Below are 19,695 nucleotides of genomic sequence, written 5' to 3' on the forward strand. Positions count from 1 at the left end.
GCTGGCCCTCCCAAAACTCTAACTTAGTACCAGAAAGTCTTTCAGCAAATGCTGCCCTGCCTGAGCTGCCTGTGCTCTCACCATCAACCAACTGAGCAAAATTCAGGAGACAGGAGAAAAAAAAAAATTGTAGAGCATTTTTGATACATACTTGAAAAAGAGAGAGAACACAGTGGCACTGCTGCTGCCTTCAGTAGGGAAATAGTGTCCCTTTGATTACTGAAGGGAAAAGGACAAATGAGGTTGGAACAACCTGCATCCATAAATCCAGGGGTGGAGCAGGGGTGCCTTTCCTCTGGCTTGACCTGCATTCATTTTCTAAATGCTCCAACCTGTCAACAAGGAGAAAGCAGGAATCTGCTGCCAAAGCCCCTGTCCTACAAATTAACCTTGTGCTGTAGCAGGGCTACAGTGGCTGATATTGTGGACCATGGTTCCTGACAGTATATCTTGAACAGAAAGGCAAGAAGGTTTCTCTTTTAATAGAAATTTGTTATTTTATTAAACAGGATTAACAATCAACTGTCCAGAATCCAAACAAGCAACTCTTCTTCAGAAACAATTTTTCAGAAAAAGTTACCCCAGAAAAGCCTGGTTCTTACTGCACTCATGTTCTGAAAGGTGATGCTTTATAAAAGTAAGAAATTCACTCATATCAATCTATGTAGCTATATATATATAGTTGTAGATATGCACCATGAACTTCAGAGATGAGGTTTTTTTACTCAAAAGACAAAAATGGAAGCCCAGAAAGAATGGAAACACTCCCAGCTGGCTGAGACCAGAGCAGCCTCACACTACCCATGGTAGTGGTGACCAAGGCCCCTTACCAAAGGCAACTTTTTGGTACAGTATCTTTGGAGTAAACATCTTGGCAGATACCTGGGATGCTAAAGCACACCACACACTCACCTAAGAAAAAGATGGTCTCCTCTCTGGGTGCACAGTGCTTTTGCATAGTAAATAAAATCATTATAATGCACCAAATTCACCTAGGAGTTTTGGTGAAAGTTTCTGTATAAATTCTGCACCAAACTGAGGACTGGACTTCTAGCCAGTGTTGTGGTTGAGTGAGAGAAGCAATTCAGATGGGACCAGAGTCAAGAGGTGACCCTGAGCCCTAGCTTATCAATTGACTTATTCAGTTTTTATAGTGCCTAAAGATTACATCAAGCCAGGAAGAGGGCAGAGGGGGTAAAACAGGCAATCGCTCGTGTATTTTTCCAAGTCCTAAACAAAGATAAAGAGCAAACTGCAGTCCAGAGGAATTCTCCAGGGTGAGTACAAAACTGGGAAAAGTCCCAGAAGGCAGAGTTTGGCCCCAAAATGGTTAAAAATATGTTCCAGCTCCCTATGGCTGTGCAAGCATGGGCACAGCCAGCTGTGAGCACAGCTGAAGCCCAAGCCCAAGGTGTGTGCTGCTGTGGCAGTGACTGATACATGTGAGTTCCTTATCCAAGAAAGGATGCTCAAAAGTGTTGGCATTTGGTTTTTTTTTTGTTTTTTCTAATGCCCTTGAGACCTGTGTGTGGGCACAAGCACCAGCTTCCAGTTGGTTCTTGATCCAGTCTTGTTATTATAAGATCAACACTGGGTAAATAAGCTGTGGTGAAACCCTCCTCTTCACCTGGATGGGAATGAAGCCTCTTTCTGCAGTGCCTGCTTACTCCTCCTCAGCACTAACCCACGTTTTTCCTACAGAAGTGACAATAAACCCAGGCCACACGGGTAAAGGTGGCTATTTCAGCACTGCAGAAAAGGGCTGGGCAGATCAGTGGGGCTGATAAAGCAAGGCAAGAGGAGAAAAGAAAAATGAAGGAAGGTTCTGTTCTCGGTTTGGAGCACAGAAAGATGGGCCAGGAAGCAGCTTCAGCCTGCTAGCACAAAAACAAGATAGGAAGCTGGATATCCATTTGGGAGACAGGCTGGGGGGTGACAGGTAGGTGCATGTGGTAGCCTGATTCTGCTTAGCACTGTAAGGGTTAACATGGGGGTGCCAGTAATAGAGACCAACTCTGGGCACCTTCTCCTTGTGCTCCCACCAGCACAGGGAAGGGTCAAGCATGCATGAAGAAGGGTCACTGCTCCACGCTGGCTCCCAGGGATGGGTCACGATGCGTTGGGGACCATCCCATAGGCTTGGTACAGGGTGTTGAGCAGCTCCTGCTTTTCCTTCTCTGGTAAGAAGCTGGACTGAGCTGCATTGATGTTCTAGGGAGGCAGAGGGGGAACAGAGGGAGACATTTAAGACTCGTAAGACATGAACACATGGTTGTGCACATCCAAACATCTGGCTCTAAGCAGCAGCGGGCGAGGGGAAATGTGAAGTTTCCATTGGTTTCCAAAGATTCATTTCCATGGCCTCAATTTACAGGGCAACTGCTCTCACCCACCTCAATAGTCCCAGGAGGAAAAAGGTAGGTGCAGAGCAAAGGTCTTTAAATACCTGGGAGTTTATCTAGACCTGTCCCTGCACTCCCAGCTCCCCTTTGGGCCAGAACCTCTGCTGACACAGCAGTGGTGACATTCCTGTGTGCTGCTGGGACACAGCCTGGCTCTGCAATGCACCCTGCTCATCCATCTTGTGCAGGCACCTTGTAACTGCACAGCAACAACCTGGCTCTTGCAAGAGCAGGAGAGGAGAGCTGGCAGTAGAACAGCCATGGATCCAGAATCCCACAGCTGTCCTTGTTCCTCTTTCCAGACCCAAAGAGTGATGGCTGGAGGAGAAAGGGACTCCTATTCCTCCAGCCAGAGCAGGACTGAGGCTCTCTTGTAAAGAGCATCCTGCACTTCCCAACCCAAGCAAGAGTCTTGGTAGGTGAAAGCTCTGAGCAGGCCTCTCAATGCAAACCTAGAAAGCTGCCCCTGGGAAGCAGCTCAGTCAAACTCACAAGAGTTACCCTGTCTTTCTGCCTTGGGCAAGTCCTTAGAAAATCAAGGTTGTAATCAAGACACATAAAAAGGACTGTGCCTGTGCCAAACCCAAGGCCAGCAGCCACTGAGTTTCCAGCTCAGCTGCTGCATACTCACATTACACATGCAAAAGCTGCAAGTGCTTTTCTAGCTGTTGAATCTCGCTTACTTCTGGACCTGCAACTCCAAATCCAGAAAAAAAAAAAAACAAAAAAACAACAGGCACTTTCCTCCTTTATTGCTAAGCCCTGCTCTGAGAATGTCAGTGTGCAATTCCCACTCTGACCTGTCTCCTGCAGGGCCCAGAGCAGCCAGCCCAAGTGATGCCATCCCAAGTGATGCCAGCCCTGGAGAGCCCATCCTGAACAACTCTGTGCTTGGACCCTCCTGCTCCCTGCAGCACTCCCAGATCCTGAGCCCAATGCAGGAGTTTCTGAAAACTCTTCAAAGACAACAGAGCAGGTGCTCTGGGCTGCAGCAGGACAGAGCATCCAGCTGAGGCCAACTTACCACTCTCTTGAACTCCTCCTCAGTGAAGCCCATGTAGTCCTTCACTATGCTGTAATCCTTGTCAATGTTGGAGTTAAAGATGAGGGGGTCATCTGTGTTTAAAGAAAAGTTTGCTTGATCCTTCCTGAACCTGAAAGAACATGGGGTTGGGCTGGTGGGCCAACTGGATACAGCACCAGTCATACACTTTTACAGGTAAAATGCAGAAAAAGCAAAGACCTCACAGCTGCCCCCACCATTTGCATTGCTGGGCACTGACCTGTTTCTCCCGTGCAGCAAGGAGCTGGGCATCTCTTACCTACAGGTTCAGCAGCCTCAGCTCTTACCCACAAAGCAGGGCTGACAGAATGCAGCATCTCAACCCCCAGCTCTGAGCAGGGTCAGAAGGGACAGGACAGGCTCCCTGAGTGACCCCCACACCCCCTCTGTGCTAAAGGGAGAGGATGCACCTTTTTCCTAAGTGCTTTGTAAAGCAATAAAGCAGCTATACCCACCCAAACCCTGGTTATTTAAGATTGTAAATAATGAAGAAATCTTACTGTACTGCTGGGTGTTTTGTGAAGTCTGGCAGACATGCTCCAGTGAGATAACTGGACCAAGGGCAGACCTGTTTGGGGGAGTTAAACAGAAAAAGCAGAATTAGCCCCACAGATCTGAACCCCAGCTGTGTAGGGGTTTGCAGCTTTGTCCCTCAGTGCTGCTCCAAGGGAGCAGATCCTGTCCCAGGACACAGATGCAAAGAGTCCACAGCAGCAGGAGCCAGTGGGATGTCTGCCATGCCTGGTCAGCAACCAGCCACGTGTCAGCCAAACTTCAAGTATATAAAAGCATTCAGTGTATACACAGTATATACCTATATGTTCCATATATTAGTAGGATACATCCATTCTGGGAAAAAGCCAAGGAAACTTTCCCATGCACATGAACTGCCAGGCACTTCCACCCTCCAACCAGGCAGGCTCAGTACAGCAGCCCAAGAGGTAGGAGGAGGAGCCTTCAGACTCGAGGTACATTAACCACTGAATGAACCCTCCAAAATCTATCCTCAGCCAGACCAGGATCCATTCCTCTCTGCCGCACACCTCTGGCAAGTGTCTGTGTCCACCAGTGCTCCCAGCAAACAGCCAGGTCTCACCACCATTTTGGGCATCTGGGTCACCCTGCAAGTGGGTCAGCACTTGGGTGCTAGGTTGTGCCTCTCGCCCAGGTGCCTGGCTGCAGCACAGCCCAAGCAAGGGCTGAGTTTTCATTCAGAGAGCAGCAGCCTGGCTGTCACCCACACACCCTTACCTCAAAATGCATTTTTGTTCTCAATAGCTCCTTGTAGAGCTCAGGGTCCTCCAGCACGTGGTAGCCATGGCCAATGCGCTCAGCCTTCAGGAGATAGACTGCCTAGAGAGCAGAGGAGAACCATGTACAGCCCCTGAGCACCAGCTCAGCTCCTGTCTGCCCAGAGATCCCAGCCCCACCACGGGTGCTGCCCACACCACTGAGCCAGACAGAGCCATTGGGGCCAGGTCTCTGGGTCCCTGACACCTCCTCTGTGTGAATACAGAGAGCACTTGGGCTGCTCTCCCTGGTGCAGAGGATGCAGGGGCACTGCCCATCCCTGCCCCAGGATGCCCTGGTCCCTCCCCAAGCCAGGAGCTCCTTGTACCTCCTTGATCATGGCAGCTGGACCAGCCTCTCCAGCATGGACGGTGCGATGAATCCCACATCTTTCAGCTTCCTGCAAAGCAAGGGAGGACACACTCCTGTCCTGTCACCTGCAGCAAGGGCAGCAAAACCCCGGGCTGGCACCACTCTGGGGGCACAGCAAGGGCTCTGTGCACAGAGCACCCCAATCACCAGCCCTGTGTCCTGAGAGCTGCACGCTCTCTGCTGAGGCTGCGAGAGAAGAGTTGGGTAACACCAGACACGGAATGACTCAGAACTTGGTCACCTTCCACTGGAGCCCAGCCAGACTCCTCAGGGTCTTTCAACACCCTCTGCTCTCCACTGTCTCCTCCCCAGACAGCAGCAAGCTTGAAGCTCTCCTTCCTCCACCCACCTTCCCTTCTGCATCAACCTTGCAGCAGTTCCTGGCTTTGACACTTCTGTTCTTTTGGCTGGCTGCAGCCAACTTTGCTCCAGAGTTCCCAAGCCTGGGTGAGTCCCTGGCACAGAGATGAGGTTCATCCTTCTGCCTGGGCAGTCTGGTCCTGGGTGCTGCCAGCACACCAGAGCAGGATGAGACACATGTGCCTGATGGTTAACAAACCCCATGCCCACCTCTCAGATTCCAACCCCCCAGCACCACGGTGCAGATGATCTCGTGTTGGCACTCACTGATGGACACAGGGACCCCAAGAAAGCCCCATGTCAATTCAGACCTGAGAGCTGCTTGCAAAGCACCATCTCCCTCGGCAGTGCTGATGCCTCCTCTCCCTTTAGCCCAGAGGAGCACCCACCCCAACCTCCTACCAGCCCTGAGGTGCTGAGCTTTCCCTCCTGCCCATCACAGAGAGCTCTCCCCCAAGACTGGGATCAGGCTCCTGAAGCCACTCCAGCCTCAGCATTTGCCATAAAAGCACTCCAGAGATGCTGCTTCTCAGCTGATTCCTGCCAGACTGGAAAGTTCAGTCTCTTCCATGGTGGGTGGTGTCACCAAGCCCCAGGAGCAGAGCCCAGCCAGGGTGCTGCTGGGGAACATGGGCTATGGGGTAGTCAGTGCTATGTGGTAGCGTGCTGAGCTCCACATCTAAGGCCATGTTTAAGCAGTGATTGCTGCCATTCATCTTTTGGGAAATATAAACAAATACTTTTGCTATTTAACAGAATGTTTTTCATAGCTGCAACGAACTTTTAAGCTATCCCAGCTGTCCACAGTCTGAACATACTGTGTGTCCCCTCACACACATGCCCTCAATATATGTTTTTCTCATTATTTCTTTTAAGAAGATTATTAAACCAACCTCGTATGCTGCCTTATGCTTAGAGGAATTATTCACTTTCAGGGTCTCATCCCCAGCCAGGTCAATGCCCACCACAGAGTTGTTTTGATATTTCTTGCAGAGCTCCACAACTTCTGGAGACCAGCCTGGAAGAGACAGCACCAGGGGTCAGGAGAAAGCAGTGGTCAGAGTCACACCTTCAGCATTTTTCTAAACAAAGCCTGGTCACAGAATGTGGTGTATTGCTAGAGCAATTTCATCTTTCCCAAAATTTGGCCCTCAAAACCAAAGCTAATAAATTCCTAGAGAGGTCTGCCCTCTTCAGGCAAAGCAAACCTGCCAACTGATTAGTCCAATAAAGGGGAAATAATCAAATGCATTTCCCAGCTATAAGGATGCTCTCATCATGAGTTTCTGCTCATTTTCACAGAGGGGGGAAAAAAAATTAAACCAGAAGAAACCTCCAACCCCTGTGGTGAGCCTGCAGTGCAGCCCAGGTGCTGTAATGTACAGTGTGGGAGAAATCCCCCAACTCCCTCCTGAGATGTTATCCTGACCCAGGCTGGGCAAGGAGGGAAAAGGGAAGAACCATCCGATTGGATGTGCAGTGTCACCCAGGAGTTTGGGCTGGGAGGGATCTCTGGGGAGCCCCTGTCCTGCTACAGAGCATCCTTGGCTCCCCCAGAGAAGATGATGGATGCTGCTCCTGGTGGGAAGCAGCTGCTCAGCCTCCAGAAAGGCTGACATTTAGCACTCACAAAGTTTTATCTTTTTGGCACCAGTGAGAAAGAGAGTAACAAGTGGCCAACAACTACTTCAGAGCTCACACTGATCAGGATAGAGGATAAACTCTGAGAAAGGACATGCATCCACCAGCTCATAGAGCACTTACCCTTAGAAAAAATGCCAAGAAACAGATAAACAGCAGTGATAATAATTATCAGGCATCTGTTGTGTACATACAACCCCAAAATCATACAAGCACATAGGAAAACTTGTGTGATTTCATCTCTTTTTCCCACCAGTTTCCAACTCACTGGGTTAGAGCCATTATTTTATTAACAAGTGTAATATAAGCCAGTTTTGGCTGACACCTCTGCCTTACTCTCAACAGTTCATAAATGATGGGGTGCCTCCTTGCTGTGCAGCACATCCCAAATGCAGTGCTAAAGATTCTCACATGGAGCACATCCCTTGGGGCTGACTGTGGAGGAAGGAAAAAACCCACTCTCAAATCTCCCAGTTTCCAAGAATATAATTTTTCACATTTTTAATAACAACCTTGTACACCTCAGCAGTAATCCTTCCTCTGTCTACACTACTAAGTTTTCTTAAAACTGTTGTGAGGTATGAAGATATTAACTACAAAGTCTTGACCTAGAACAACTGCTGTTAAACAGCCTGGCTCTGACTGCACCTTTCCCTAGGGGAAGATGTTCACACAACTCAGCAGCCCAATGAAATACTGGAAATTGAGTTTTCTCCCCATTCTGGGTCACAGCACCTGTTACTAATGAAGTTCACAGCTGCTGGTTTTATAAAGAACATTTTATATTCGTGACTCAAGTATATTTTACTTGTGTTTTCAGCTTACACCGGCAGAGAGTGCAGCCTGTGGATTCTCTGAAGGAGCTGCTGATACTAGCAGAAATCACACCTTCCCCAGAAAGGACAGAGCAGCCCTTTTTGACTCTCTATCAAGACTTTTGAGATACTGGTCACACTCTCAGATCCCTGCCTGCTGCATCCAGCAAACCCTTTTCCCCACAGTGAAGGGAACAGAGGAGAAAAACCTGCTCCTTCTCAGCACTCTGGTCCCTTATCAGACTCAGGGACACAGAAGAGGAGCTTTCCCTACATTTCTGCAGGGACCTGAACCCAGGGGACGTCACCCCCCGCCACGCATCAGGGAAGGGGAGCAGAGCAGCAGGGCTGCTGCAATACATTACTTGGCATATGGCGCATGCAGCATAGAATAGACCTGGCTTTGATGTGGAAATCCCTTTCTCCATCCTGTAGTCCCTGATTTACGAGGCTAACGACTTCATCTGGAGTGAGGTCTCCCCTGCAGGGAAGATAAAGCCGTCAGCAAGAGGTGGGACACCCGCCCAGGGAGGCAGGCAGGAGCTGCAGGTCCAGCCCAGCATCCCCGTGGGACACCCACACAAAACCCAGGCTGCCCAGGGTCCCACTCGCCTTGACATCCAGAGGAGCCCAACGAGACCACCCAGAGCTGAAGAACATCTTTTACACCCGTGCCATGCCCAGGTCTACCAGGTGTCAAGCACAAAAACATGCAAAGATGACAGCAAGATTTACAGAAGCCTCAGGGAGCTGGATCACAACCCCACCTGAGCAGAGGATCCCTGGAGCATCTCATGAGGGCACACAACTGCCTGGAGCAGGGACAATCAGGGGGCTCCATGCCAATCACAACACATTTTGCAAGGGACCACAGCACCCAGCACTGATCAGAGGCACAGGTCACAGTGGGGATGGCAAGTAAAAAGGGATCAGATTGCCAGCCCCCTCCAACACTGCCCACTGCCTCTGCCAGCTCATATTCCCAATTTTCAGGCAGGCAATCCACAGCTGAACGCTGCTTTCCCTCGCACAGAAAACAGCTCTAGCCAGAAGTTTCAGCACAGCTGCTCTGCACATGCAGGACTGGGTGCCCAGAGCCAGGGACATTAAACCACAGGCAGCACACAGGGATAAAGCAAGAGGAAAAACGCTGCTGATGGGGAAGAGAGGTGGGAGAGTGATGGTGATTGCTGCGCCAGGGGAGAAGTTTGGTTACACCAGACTCTATGGCTGGCATGGGCCATGTCTCCTCACTGCCCAACCAGCCACCCACCAGCACCCAGCACCCAGCACAGCTGCATCACTCACTCAGTTTGGCCCCAGGGGATGGGATCCACGCGGGAGTTGGCCAGGAGGTGAGGGCTGTACCGGACCTCCATGTAGGCAATGCCTTCCTTTGCTTTTGTCTCCACGAGCTCGTAGGCAATCCTCCTCACTGCCTCCCGGTCACCCCTGCAGGGATGGCAGTGTGACCCTTCACTGGGACTTGTCACCCTCGGGACACACTGGGGATGGGTGAGGTGACCTCCAAAGCTGAGCAACATGAGCCAGGGGGTTCTCCCGAGGGTCATGGGGAGAAAAAGAGAAAAGTGGGGTACTCACGCAATGGCAGGCATGTAGTAATTAAACTTCTCTAGAAATTTGGTGAGTGTCAGTGGTGTTTTGTAGCTGACATACTTCAGGAGTTCATCAGCAGTGTCGGCAGGGAGAGTGATCCCTCTTTTCCTGGAAATGAAGCCATGTGTTACCGAAGGGGAAGGCTATCACGTTTTTTATCTGCCCATTTCCTACAGCAATCACATCCCAAGCTGGCAGCATTAACCTCCATTTCTTCACCAAAAAGATATGGCACACGTTGTCCTTCCAAAATCTCCTTGCACACGCAGCCCTGAGTCTCACTGGGGGGAAGGCAATCCAAAAAACAAGCAAAGCACAAACAAATCTAAATACAAGCCCAGACTGAACCAGCAGGAACAGAGCCAGAGCACATTTTAAGCTTAAGAAGGACTTCATCAAAAGGGGGTCTGGATTAATTCTCGGCACTTCCCAGTCCAAGTGGCAGAATTGCCAAAATTCTTTGGAAAAGTTGATTTCCACTTGTGCAGGCTCAAAGGCTGTAAAAATCATGGAGATGCTCCCAGGGCCAGGATCACCCTCCTGGGTTTCATTCCTGCAGCTTCTGCACGTGAGCTGATTCCCAAGCCCAACATATTGGTGGCATCTTCTCTGGTGGGGACACCTACCAGGAAGGAGCAAATGGCAGTCCAAACAACCACTCTCAGCACAGGGATGGAGATGATAAAGCCCATCTAAACTCTTCCAAGAGGGAAGAGGCCATTTTTCCCTGGAGCTTCTGGAATCCCAGGTGGGTGGAGGTGTTCCCAGAGAGGTGGCAGCTGGGCCTGTGAGCTGAGGATGCTGCACACTTCCCAGCCACCCTCACCCCATGGGCTGTCACTCTGCCCATGAATGCCAACCTACATTAGAAATAGTAACTAGACATTTCTTTTTAGTCCTCTTTCCTGACACAAGGAATCCCATCCGACTGCTAATGGAAACAAAAAAAAAAACAAAAAAAAAAACAAAAAAAAAAAAAAAAAAAGCTTTAGCATTCCAATGCCAGCAGCCATTCTGATGAGCAATCTGCAGGGAAGCAACCCAAATGACCCCTCTCCTGAGCCCAGCAAACACCAAGTAAACATTGCTCATCCCCTGCTTGGGCAGGAAGCAAACCCGCCCCACACTCAGCCTTCACATGCAACCTTGCAGAGATTAAGTTGCTGGCAGTCTCCAGGGGATGGTCATCCCTGCCAAGGCATCAGTTTTCCACCCCTCCTTGCCCTTTCTGTGGCACTGACACACCAGTCTCTCTGCTCCAGGAACCAGCCCATGTCTTCCCGCACCTGCCCATGGAAACTTTCCTACAGCAAAGACATTTTTCCGACCTCTTTCATGTGCTTCCAGGATTGCCTCTCTGCAGCCAGCAGCAACAGTCCCTTGGGATGATCCGTGGTGCAGAGACACTGCAGTCAGGTCTCTGGCTGAGGAGGGCTGATCAATCTTGCCAGCACGATTTTGGGAGCTGTTGCTGCCCCATCCAACCTGCCTGGTAACTGGGGGCCTCCTGCACAAAGGGGAAAGCTCTCGTGCCCACCAGCACCTCAGTGCCCAGAGCCACCTCCAACCGCAGGCAGCACCACAGGTCCCAGCATGGAGAGGGCACCTCTGCTGGGGACACCCAGTGCCAGGAACAGCTCTAAACCCTTTGGCTGGCCAGGGGCGATGCAAAGCCTGACCCAAACCTGGCAGAACCACCAAAATATCTAAAACCAGACAAGTTCAACCACTGCCCAAGGGGCTTGTGCATCCCAGCAGCTCTGGGCTATTTGTACACAGCCAGCCACCACCTGGCAAATTTATTTCTAGCTCTTTACCTTTAAAAATAGACCACAAGCAGCTTTCTGTGTCCAGGGTGAGGTTATTAAGGCAGTCCCCTGCAGACTCCTACACTGCCCTGTTCTTTTACACCTATGCACACACCAGTTTTAAAGCACAGCTTTGCTCCACCCCAGTCAAGTGCAGTCAGGAATGAGGGCTGCCAGGATTTCCAGAGCTGTTTAAAAATAAGAAGAAACTCAGCACACACTCAGGCAACAAAAGTTTCTGTCCTAAGCTAGGGAGAGGGATGGGATCTTCAGATGGTTGGTGTCTCCTGGGCTTCAGGGCTCCTACAGCCTTCCTGAGGGATGAGACTGCCATTTGTCCTTTGCTGAAGGACCCAGCACAGCCCTGGGGAGTCAGCACCCACTCTTCTGTCCATTGGGATTTGTCTCCAGCACAGGGGCAGGGCCAGCAGGAATCTGAGTTCTCTTCTGACATGGACACCCTGCAGTGAATGAGATGGACACCTCCTTCTTTACTCTGACTGCAAAATGGGTGACTGCTCCCTGCAGAAAAAGCTGCTCTAGGGTATATCCACCTAGGATCACAGTGGCTTGGAGTCCACTGGGCTCACAGGATGCCAGAACCATTTGCTATCCTCCTCAGAACTGATTTCCTTCCCAAATTACCAGATCTGTGCCTAGAATCCAAAATCTGAGGGTACTGTCCCATTACCTTTTTGAACAGTGAGAGCTCAAGAAGCCTTAAGCTCATTTTGCTTACAGCCAGGTCCTCACTCCCAGCAGGCAGTTGAACATCACCTGGGGCTCCCTACACAAGCTACACCGAGTTGAGAAGCTGCACATGGGCTCTGTCAAGGAAACAACCTCTCCATGTGCCTGTCAAGTGCTTTCCCAGGTCCCTCACACGACTGCCAGCACCAGGCAGACAGCCTGGGTAGGAGCAGCCCCCACGCTGGGTTTTGGGTTTCCCCCCCCAGGCACCACCCGTGGGCATTTCACTCACATTTGCAATTAGGAATGTGGCAAAAAGGAACAAGAATACACTGACTCTGCCATTTCCCAGGCAGGCTTCAAAGGCAGACAGACAGCTCTGTTTCTGAGATATCATCTGGGCTTTTCTCAGCGTGGCTCCTCTTGGCTTCCCTGGCTCAGGGGACAGATGACCACCAGTGCCACCACTGCCTTTTGGGATCTGCTCAGTATCCTCACCCCCTGCAGCCACAGCACCCACCTATGCAGGGGTGAGACCAGCACCAGTGGGCTTGCTGCCTGCAGAGCAGTGAGAGCTGCCCCAGGATCCCAGCACAAACTGGTGTCAGGAACTGGGCACACAGGAGGCACGGGAGTAGGGACTGACACTTTTGGACTGCAGCTCACAGAGCTTTCTTCTTCCTAAGACTCACCTGCCAAAGTGCAAGATTGTTTCTGGCCTGATGGCTCCATCCAGGTGAAGGTGAAGTTCGACCTGCAATAAAATAGAGAAATTGGTGAGGTACTCTTAGAGCTCCAGGAAGTTTTCAGAGATAAGCAGCTGGTGCTAGCTCAGGTATAAATGCAGCCAGTACAGGGATAAAGCCATAGTAAGAAAGCAAAGAAACATTTTTAAAACACCATCATTATAAAGTTTATTTTTCAATATCTAAGCACTGTATAAATATTTTCTTATTCCTGCTGCAGCTCGCAGATCATTTAATGATCTTTAGCTATTTATTCTGTTTCCAGTAATCCTCAGGAACTGGATATTTATTTTGCTTCCAGTAACCTTCAGGAACTGCCTTTTCCTTGTGTAGCTTCCATTGTTTGGAGTCTGGGAAGAGTGAAAAAAACAAACCTCAAACACCTTCTCTTTCCAGCTTGCTCCTTCTTGAATTCACAGACACTGAAGTATCCATTTGCTAAGAGTGGTTACACAAAAACTGTGCCTTCACTTCCAAGAATTGGCTCTTGATATATTGTTATTTGCATGGCAAATTACTTGTATCAGAGCACACAGACATTCTAACCCTACACATGGAGTCAGGTCTCACGGTACAAGGTGCTCTAACAAAGAAGTACAAGAGTTGCCTGGCAGAGCTAACAAGCTGGTTTCAAAAACAAAACACATTTTGGCTCTTTAAAAATGAGACAGTAGCTCAGATCTCTTCACTCTTTCCCAATTATTGCTGAAACAATGGATTCTGGATAAAGAGCCCCAGAAAAGCAAACCCAAGTTTTTTTCACTAGGCAGCTGGGGCTTTTGGAGGACTATGGCAAATGTAACTTAGAAGTTGAACTGGAAAGGAAAATATTATCTGTAAAATGTTTCAGCTAGGTATTTGTATTTCCAGAACTGTTTTCTTTTGAGCAATGGAATAGCCTTCAAAATACATATTTCATTTTATTGTTTTTTCAAATGAAAGTGTAGAGCAGCAACTTAAGACACTAAATTCATAGTTAAAATATTGTGCAAATTTTCCTGATTACTGCAGGATGCCACAGGTAGGAGTAGGAGTCAGAAGAGGACTGGATATCTGCCTGGATAAATGAACCACCCAGGGTTACTACTTAAAACCCCCACACCCTCTGGTGTCAGGGCATGCATCACACCACAACCATGAGGAGCTGGAAGGAAAAGGAGTGGGTGGTCCCTACAAGCAATTTGTTATTGCCCAACATCAAGATCCTTTCACCTTCCTCTGAAGGACCCACACGAAGCTGCTGTGAGCTCAATGCTGGGTCTGGTGTGGAGCTGGCAATGCCCACCATGGGACAAGCACTGATGCCCCCCAGCTCACTCCCATCCCCATCTCCTCCTGCAGCCCTGGGTGCTTGCTGTGCCACCTCCTGACACACAGCCAGGGTTTTCATGGAGTGCTCCTGCTGCAAGAGCCCAGCACTGCTGGGGTGGGACAGTGCTCACATCCAGGCCACAGCATGGCCATGAAGCTTCCTCTGAACCATGCCCTGTGGGATGTGGAGATGCCAGGCTCAGGACAGCTGGAGCCCCTGCACCGTTGTGATCACCTGGCTCTGGGGTCATGAATATTCCTCACTAACATCCCTGCTAGCAGGATGTAAAAAGATACCCCTGCCATTCCTACCCTTACGGCAGGATCTCAATCTACAAGGATAAAGATTTGAAAAGGGCAAAATCTGATCTGCTCCCCCACCTCAAGTTACACAATCCTGCTCATGAGGACTAAATGTCCTAAGAAGCAGCAGAAATAAACAGACTATGGACATGGTCTGCATCGCCAGATGTGGACGCCTGGCATGTTTTCCATTCTTGAGCTCCAATTCCTATTTCAAAATCTTGCAAGCTCCATTCCTTGAAGTTGTCAACAGCCCTTGTGACCTTCTGATGGAGTTACAGGCTTGAAGCTTGCTCATGTTGAATATACAAACCAAACAAACAGAATCTACTGGGGTCTTCTCACTCCAAACATTTCTCCAGCATTTCCTGCAAGAACATTCCAATGTGACACCTCCATCCATGTGAAATTAAATTCACCCATGCAAGCCACCTCCTCCTCCTGCTGCTGCTGCAGGTGAGATGCTTGTAAAACAGCAAGGTTCCTCTCCAACACCTCCAGCAGGCTGCTGCTCCTCCACTGCCCTGCACGTCTTTGGGTCTGGAGAGACTCAAAGATGCTAAGTGCTAAGCTAAATGCTAAGAAACTCTTGTGCAACGCTACTCAGGACTTGTGGGATTCCTCAAGATCAGTGCTTGAGGGAGTTTTCTGCAGCTGGGAACTAATCTAGGCTGTTTAGATTAGGAAGGGACATACCAGTGAAGAAGCAAAGGTGTGTCTCCACCCAGGGCTGGCCCCAGATAAGGATGCAATCAGCAGTGGCCCAGCTGAGCTGCTCTGCTTGCCAAGGGCCCTGCTCCCAAACCCTGCAGGTCTCCAGGACAAGGGAGGTCGATCCATGGTTATTATACTGCTACTCTCCACCTGCCTGTTTGTTTTGGGCAAAGTATAAGCCTTTTCCAGATACAAGTGGGTGAGGTGACCTTGCTTTAAGTCAAAGAAAGTACCCAGATAAAGGTGAAAGGGTTTTCTTTGAACTTTGGCTCTAGGAGATGATACCTGAGCAAGCAGAAATGAGGTGAATTTAGAAACCAAAAGCAAATGCCTCTACCAGGGCTCTCCTATTCAGCACACAGGGGTCCACACAGAGTGGTCTCCCACTAATTTCTTTGGAGAGGATGTCTGTGAACACAGATTAGACAAGGATCTTGATACCTGGTCCAGGACCTCACTGGCACCATGGACTGCACCATCCTGGGAGCCTTCAGCCACACCAAGCCCAGGGCTGCCTGCCTTCCTCACAGCAAACCTGGTGATGCTTGTTCTGACCCAGAATGAGAAAACAGCAGAGGTCTCAAGCACTTTCCTGGGGCAGGAGCTCTGCTCTTGCCCTGGCAGAAGTGAGGATCACCTTTGTGTAGCCACTCTTCAGCCCTTCTGCAGCTCCCCAGCTGAGAGGAAGCTCCCTGCCCACAGCCAGAACATCACAAAACCAGAGTGGGTGTCAAGAAACCCCCCGAGTTTCACTAAAGAGCTGTGGAAAGCCAGAGGGATGAGTTCAAAAGATGTAACTGACCTCGAACTGTGCGTCCTTAGCACAGACAACCCCTGGCAAAGGCTGCCAGAGACAAGCAGGCGCTTTCCATTTTTATGCAAAAAAAGGTTTCAGCTTGAGCTCAACATGTGACCCGTTAGTGCAGATATCAGCAAGCTGGCTCAGCTTTAAAAAAAAAAATGGAGAAGTTTTAAGGGCTCTGGCTTGACTTTTCTCTTCGGAAAAAATTGTAATGTTTTCTTTGAAACTTAGTAAGCTTCAAAAATAAATTCAAACACAAAATGAGGCACATGAAACAAGTATGTTCTGTTCAGAGATCAAGTCTGATTATTTTCAACTTAGTGAAATTAGGAGGAGAAGTTAACCAAACATTCAGAGTATTTTCAGCTGCAGTCAATGCAACAGAATTTCTCTATTACCCTACAGTTTGCTCAGCAGACCATGGCAGAGCAGTTAACTGCTCCTTTCATCTATTATGTGGCATAAAAAGTACCATCCAAGCTTAGTCAGTTGAGGGACTTTCTGAATCAGGTGGTTTTAGGATATTTGTCTTTTTAATTTATACAATAAACAAAGTCAGCCCTAGCATCATGGTAAAAGCAACACCAACCTCACCTTTTGATGACAGAGGTTAATAGATAAACCAGCAGCTGCTAAAGGTTGCATCATTGTACAATCATTAGCAGTGACTTGGCCCAGGATTATTTATAAGCACATGAAGAGGTGATAATTTAAAATTTACTCTGCTTATCTCAATAACTGAAAAACAGGGTGGTGAGAGCTTTCATTTGTCAATTGTTAGATATTCATGGCAGGGAAACATTAACAGAGATAAGACAACCACTGCCAAATGCATGAACTGTGCTCTCCAAATATCAGCTTTATGAAAGCACCTTGTCAGGAATTAAGTTCTCATCATAAACTCACCACAAGCACTATTAAGAAACACCAGGTGAGATAGGATCAAGAGGGATGTAAAGCAGAACAGGCACAGCATTATCCTCAAAGGTGACAAAACTCACAAATGCATTTTGGAAACGAATCTGCCATTAGCTTTATGGTTTGAGCCTTTAAAAGAGAAATATGGGAGATTACAAGAGCCACGTGACATATTGCTCCATGGCAAGAAATATTTGTACTCTCTAGAGAAATATTTGTATGCCACATGGCTTTGGAGGCTGAGGAGGGAGGATGCTTTTAGTACCATTCCTGCCAGCACCAACCATTCAGCTCCACCGACCACAGTAAAAGGCACTCAGGACAAGGATCAGCTTGGCACAGATGGGCTGGGGGAGGCTGAAGTTCTGGGGAGCAGGACAGGGACACCCACCCAACCCCCAGCTACAGCCAGAGCTCCTCACCAGCACAGGTGCCTGGATTTGTTCACCAGGTGCTCTCCTAACCATGGATGGTCAGTGTGCAAGGAGTGGCAGTATTTTCTGCTATTTTATGGCCTACAATAAGCAGGGTTCAAAGTCACCCTCCATCAGTCCCTGGTTATCTGCTGGGAGTCAGCAAGTTCCCAAAAACCACGGATGCAGCTCCAGCCCCACGTTCAGCTGGGGCTCGAAGCCACTCCAGTTACCAGAAACATCTCTAAAACACAAAACCAGACCATTCCCAATGGCAAAGGGTCCATGGGAATGAATAGGGCTCATTAACTGACTTCAGACCCATTTTTTTTCCCCCAAGCCTGACTTAGCAGGTCCACAGGACTGAAAGGGACTGCCTGACTCAGGAAAACCAGTCTCATAATTGCTGGCAAATGGACAACAGAAGCCTGATCTTAGCATGTATGGTTTTTTCTAGGTCCCTCCCTTCAGCATCCTACTCTCCCATACACTGGGAAAAGTAGAAAGAAGCACACATGTGAAAGAAGAACTTGACTTGCTTATCTCAGCCAAAAGTTTAAAGTCTCTGGGGTGAACCAACAGCTTTTGTTCTCAGTGGAGCTGCTGAAACACCATCTCCCAAAACCAAAGAAGCCTTACAATGGCTTTAACCATTAGCAGATGCCAACATTCCCTAGACCTCATATCAAGGTTTGCTTATTACTGCATTCATTGGTCACCTTCCCTCAGAGGGAAACCATGCAGTGATGGAATCAGAATGAATCATAATGGGGCACACAGGGTACTCCAAGCACAAGAGATTTCCCTGATGTGGGCTCAGACAGATAACTGATATAACTGGTTTGGGAGTAGTATGGAATGCAAACAGTGGCCATAAAAAACCCTTTTGGGTTTCCCAAGGCCACCTTCCTTCCCATGAAAGCCACAAGCGGTTCTCCCAAGCCACTCAGGTTCTCCCAAAGTGGGCCCAGCATGAACCTCACATCACTTTTCTTACTCACTGCCCACCAAGAGCCCAACCCTGCCTGGTGCGCAGCTCCAGTACCCGAGGGCAATCAGGAGGGAAAACTGCTCCAGTCTGCAACTCACCCAGACCATAACCCAGGGTCAGGCAGCACCTGCCAGCAGATCCATGGTTATCACTGACCACATATGTTTCATCTTCTTAATTCTCAACTTTTTTATGATTTGATTAATAAACATGTTACTGTATAATCCTACTTGTGATGTATTTATACAGCAGATGGTGAGAGTGAGAGACTGGGACCCCCTCTGACAGCAGTCATACCAGGATGGTATTTTGGGTGTTTGAGGAACAATCAAACTAAATTCTTAAGAGAAAGATACAAACAAACGAACAACAAAAATCAACCCCAAAGCAAAATCAACCCCAAAAAGCCCAAGAGAATAAGTCTGCTTCCTGAGACCAAGGCAATGGCTGGAGTGCTGGACCCTTCAGGACTTGCCCCTTCCCCAGCCATGCCACCAGCACACGTCCCGGAGAAGCTGTGACCCTGGACGGGTCCTGGGATCCGAGATGTCCCCGCGGCGAGGAACCAGGACCAGCACCGCTCTGAAGGGATGAACGCCGGCATGGGCAGGATGCCCGGGACACCCTCGGCGCGTTCCTACGGGAAGCACCGGGCCGGGGTACTGGCACCGCTTAGTGAGAAGTCCGGGTCAGACCTCCGGATGAGCTCTCCCGGCTCAGCCACCGTGCCCGAGGCATTCCCAGCTCTCACCCGCCGGACGCCGCCTGCGCACCGGGGCACGGCCCGGTTCTGACCCCAGGCACATGTGCTGCGGCTCGGCTCCCTGCCCCGGAGCACAGCACCTCAGCCCCAGTGCATTCTCCTCTCCCAGCCCCGGTACACGGTGCCTCAGCCCCGGTGCAAGTCCCGGTTCTCACCCGCGGTCCACAGCACCTCAGCCCCAGTGTGCGCCCCGGTTCTGAGCCCCGGTACACAGCACCTCCGCCCCGGTACACGGCCCGTTCCCATCCCGCCTCACCTTGGGGTTCCCGAAGACTCCCAGCCCCGGCTCCATGCCGCTGCCACCGCTGTCCGGCTCCGCTCCGCTCGGCTCCGCGCCCGCCGCCCCGCCCCGCCGGGCCGGTTCCGCCCGCCCCTCCGGCACCGCCCCGCGACCGGTACCGCAGCGGGCAGGGCCGCGTCCATCCACCCCCGGAGGTCCAGCCCGGTAATGCCCCCCCGCTGGCGTTTCCTTCGAGAGTCGGGAGACCGGGCTGAGTCTCTTCTGCTCCGGTACCATGGAAGGGAAATATCACTCGATAAAAGCAGAGCTCGGGGCAGAGGATTGAAAGGCGATCTCCATCCTGGAGCGCAGTCCTAAACCAGTGCAACAATATATATTTTTTAACCTAAAATGGACTTAATAGCAATCATCCCTCTCCCCGTTTCCAGCTCACAA

At 49.9% G+C, this 19,695-nt stretch overlaps 1 protein-coding gene across 1 annotated transcript; it reads right to left on the bottom strand.

Moving 5' to 3' along the window:
* Positions 1-471: 471 nt before the first annotated feature.
* On the bottom strand, positions 472-19,695 carry ADA (adenosine deaminase). Its single transcript, XM_071759647.1, has 11 exons — positions 19,276-19,695; positions 12,751-12,812; positions 9,546-9,668; positions 9,252-9,395; positions 8,309-8,424; positions 6,381-6,505; positions 5,084-5,155; positions 4,717-4,818; positions 3,966-4,033; positions 3,427-3,556; positions 472-2,211 (listed from the first exon to the last, which is right to left on the bottom strand). Exons 1-11 carry the CDS (start codon positions 19,534-19,536, stop codon positions 2,110-2,112), a joined length of 1,305 nt encoding a protein of 434 aa, XP_071615748.1. The 5' UTR covers positions 19,537-19,695; the 3' UTR covers positions 472-2,109.

This window comes from Heliangelus exortis, chromosome 16 (assembly GCF_036169615.1).
Source record: "Heliangelus exortis chromosome 16, bHelExo1.hap1, whole genome shotgun sequence".
Classification (NCBI taxonomy): Eukaryota; Metazoa; Chordata; class Aves; order Apodiformes; family Trochilidae; genus Heliangelus; species Heliangelus exortis.

What these genes read in the sequence shown, in the direction of transcription:
- ADA (XM_071759647.1), bottom strand. Translation starts at nt 19,536, where the DNA reads ATGGTACCGGAGCAGAAGAGACTCAGCCCGGTCTCCCGACTCTCGAAG. An exon ending in TACTACATGCCTGCCATTGC is followed by an intron (nt 9,396 to 9,545) that starts GTGAGTACCCCA and finishes CCATCCCTGCAG; the next exon opens with GGGTGACCGGGAGGCAGTGA. An exon ending in CTGCATGCGCCATATGCCAA is followed by an intron (nt 6,506 to 8,308) that starts GTAATGTATTGC and finishes TGTCTCTTCCAG; the next exon opens with GCTGGTCTCCAGAAGTTGTG.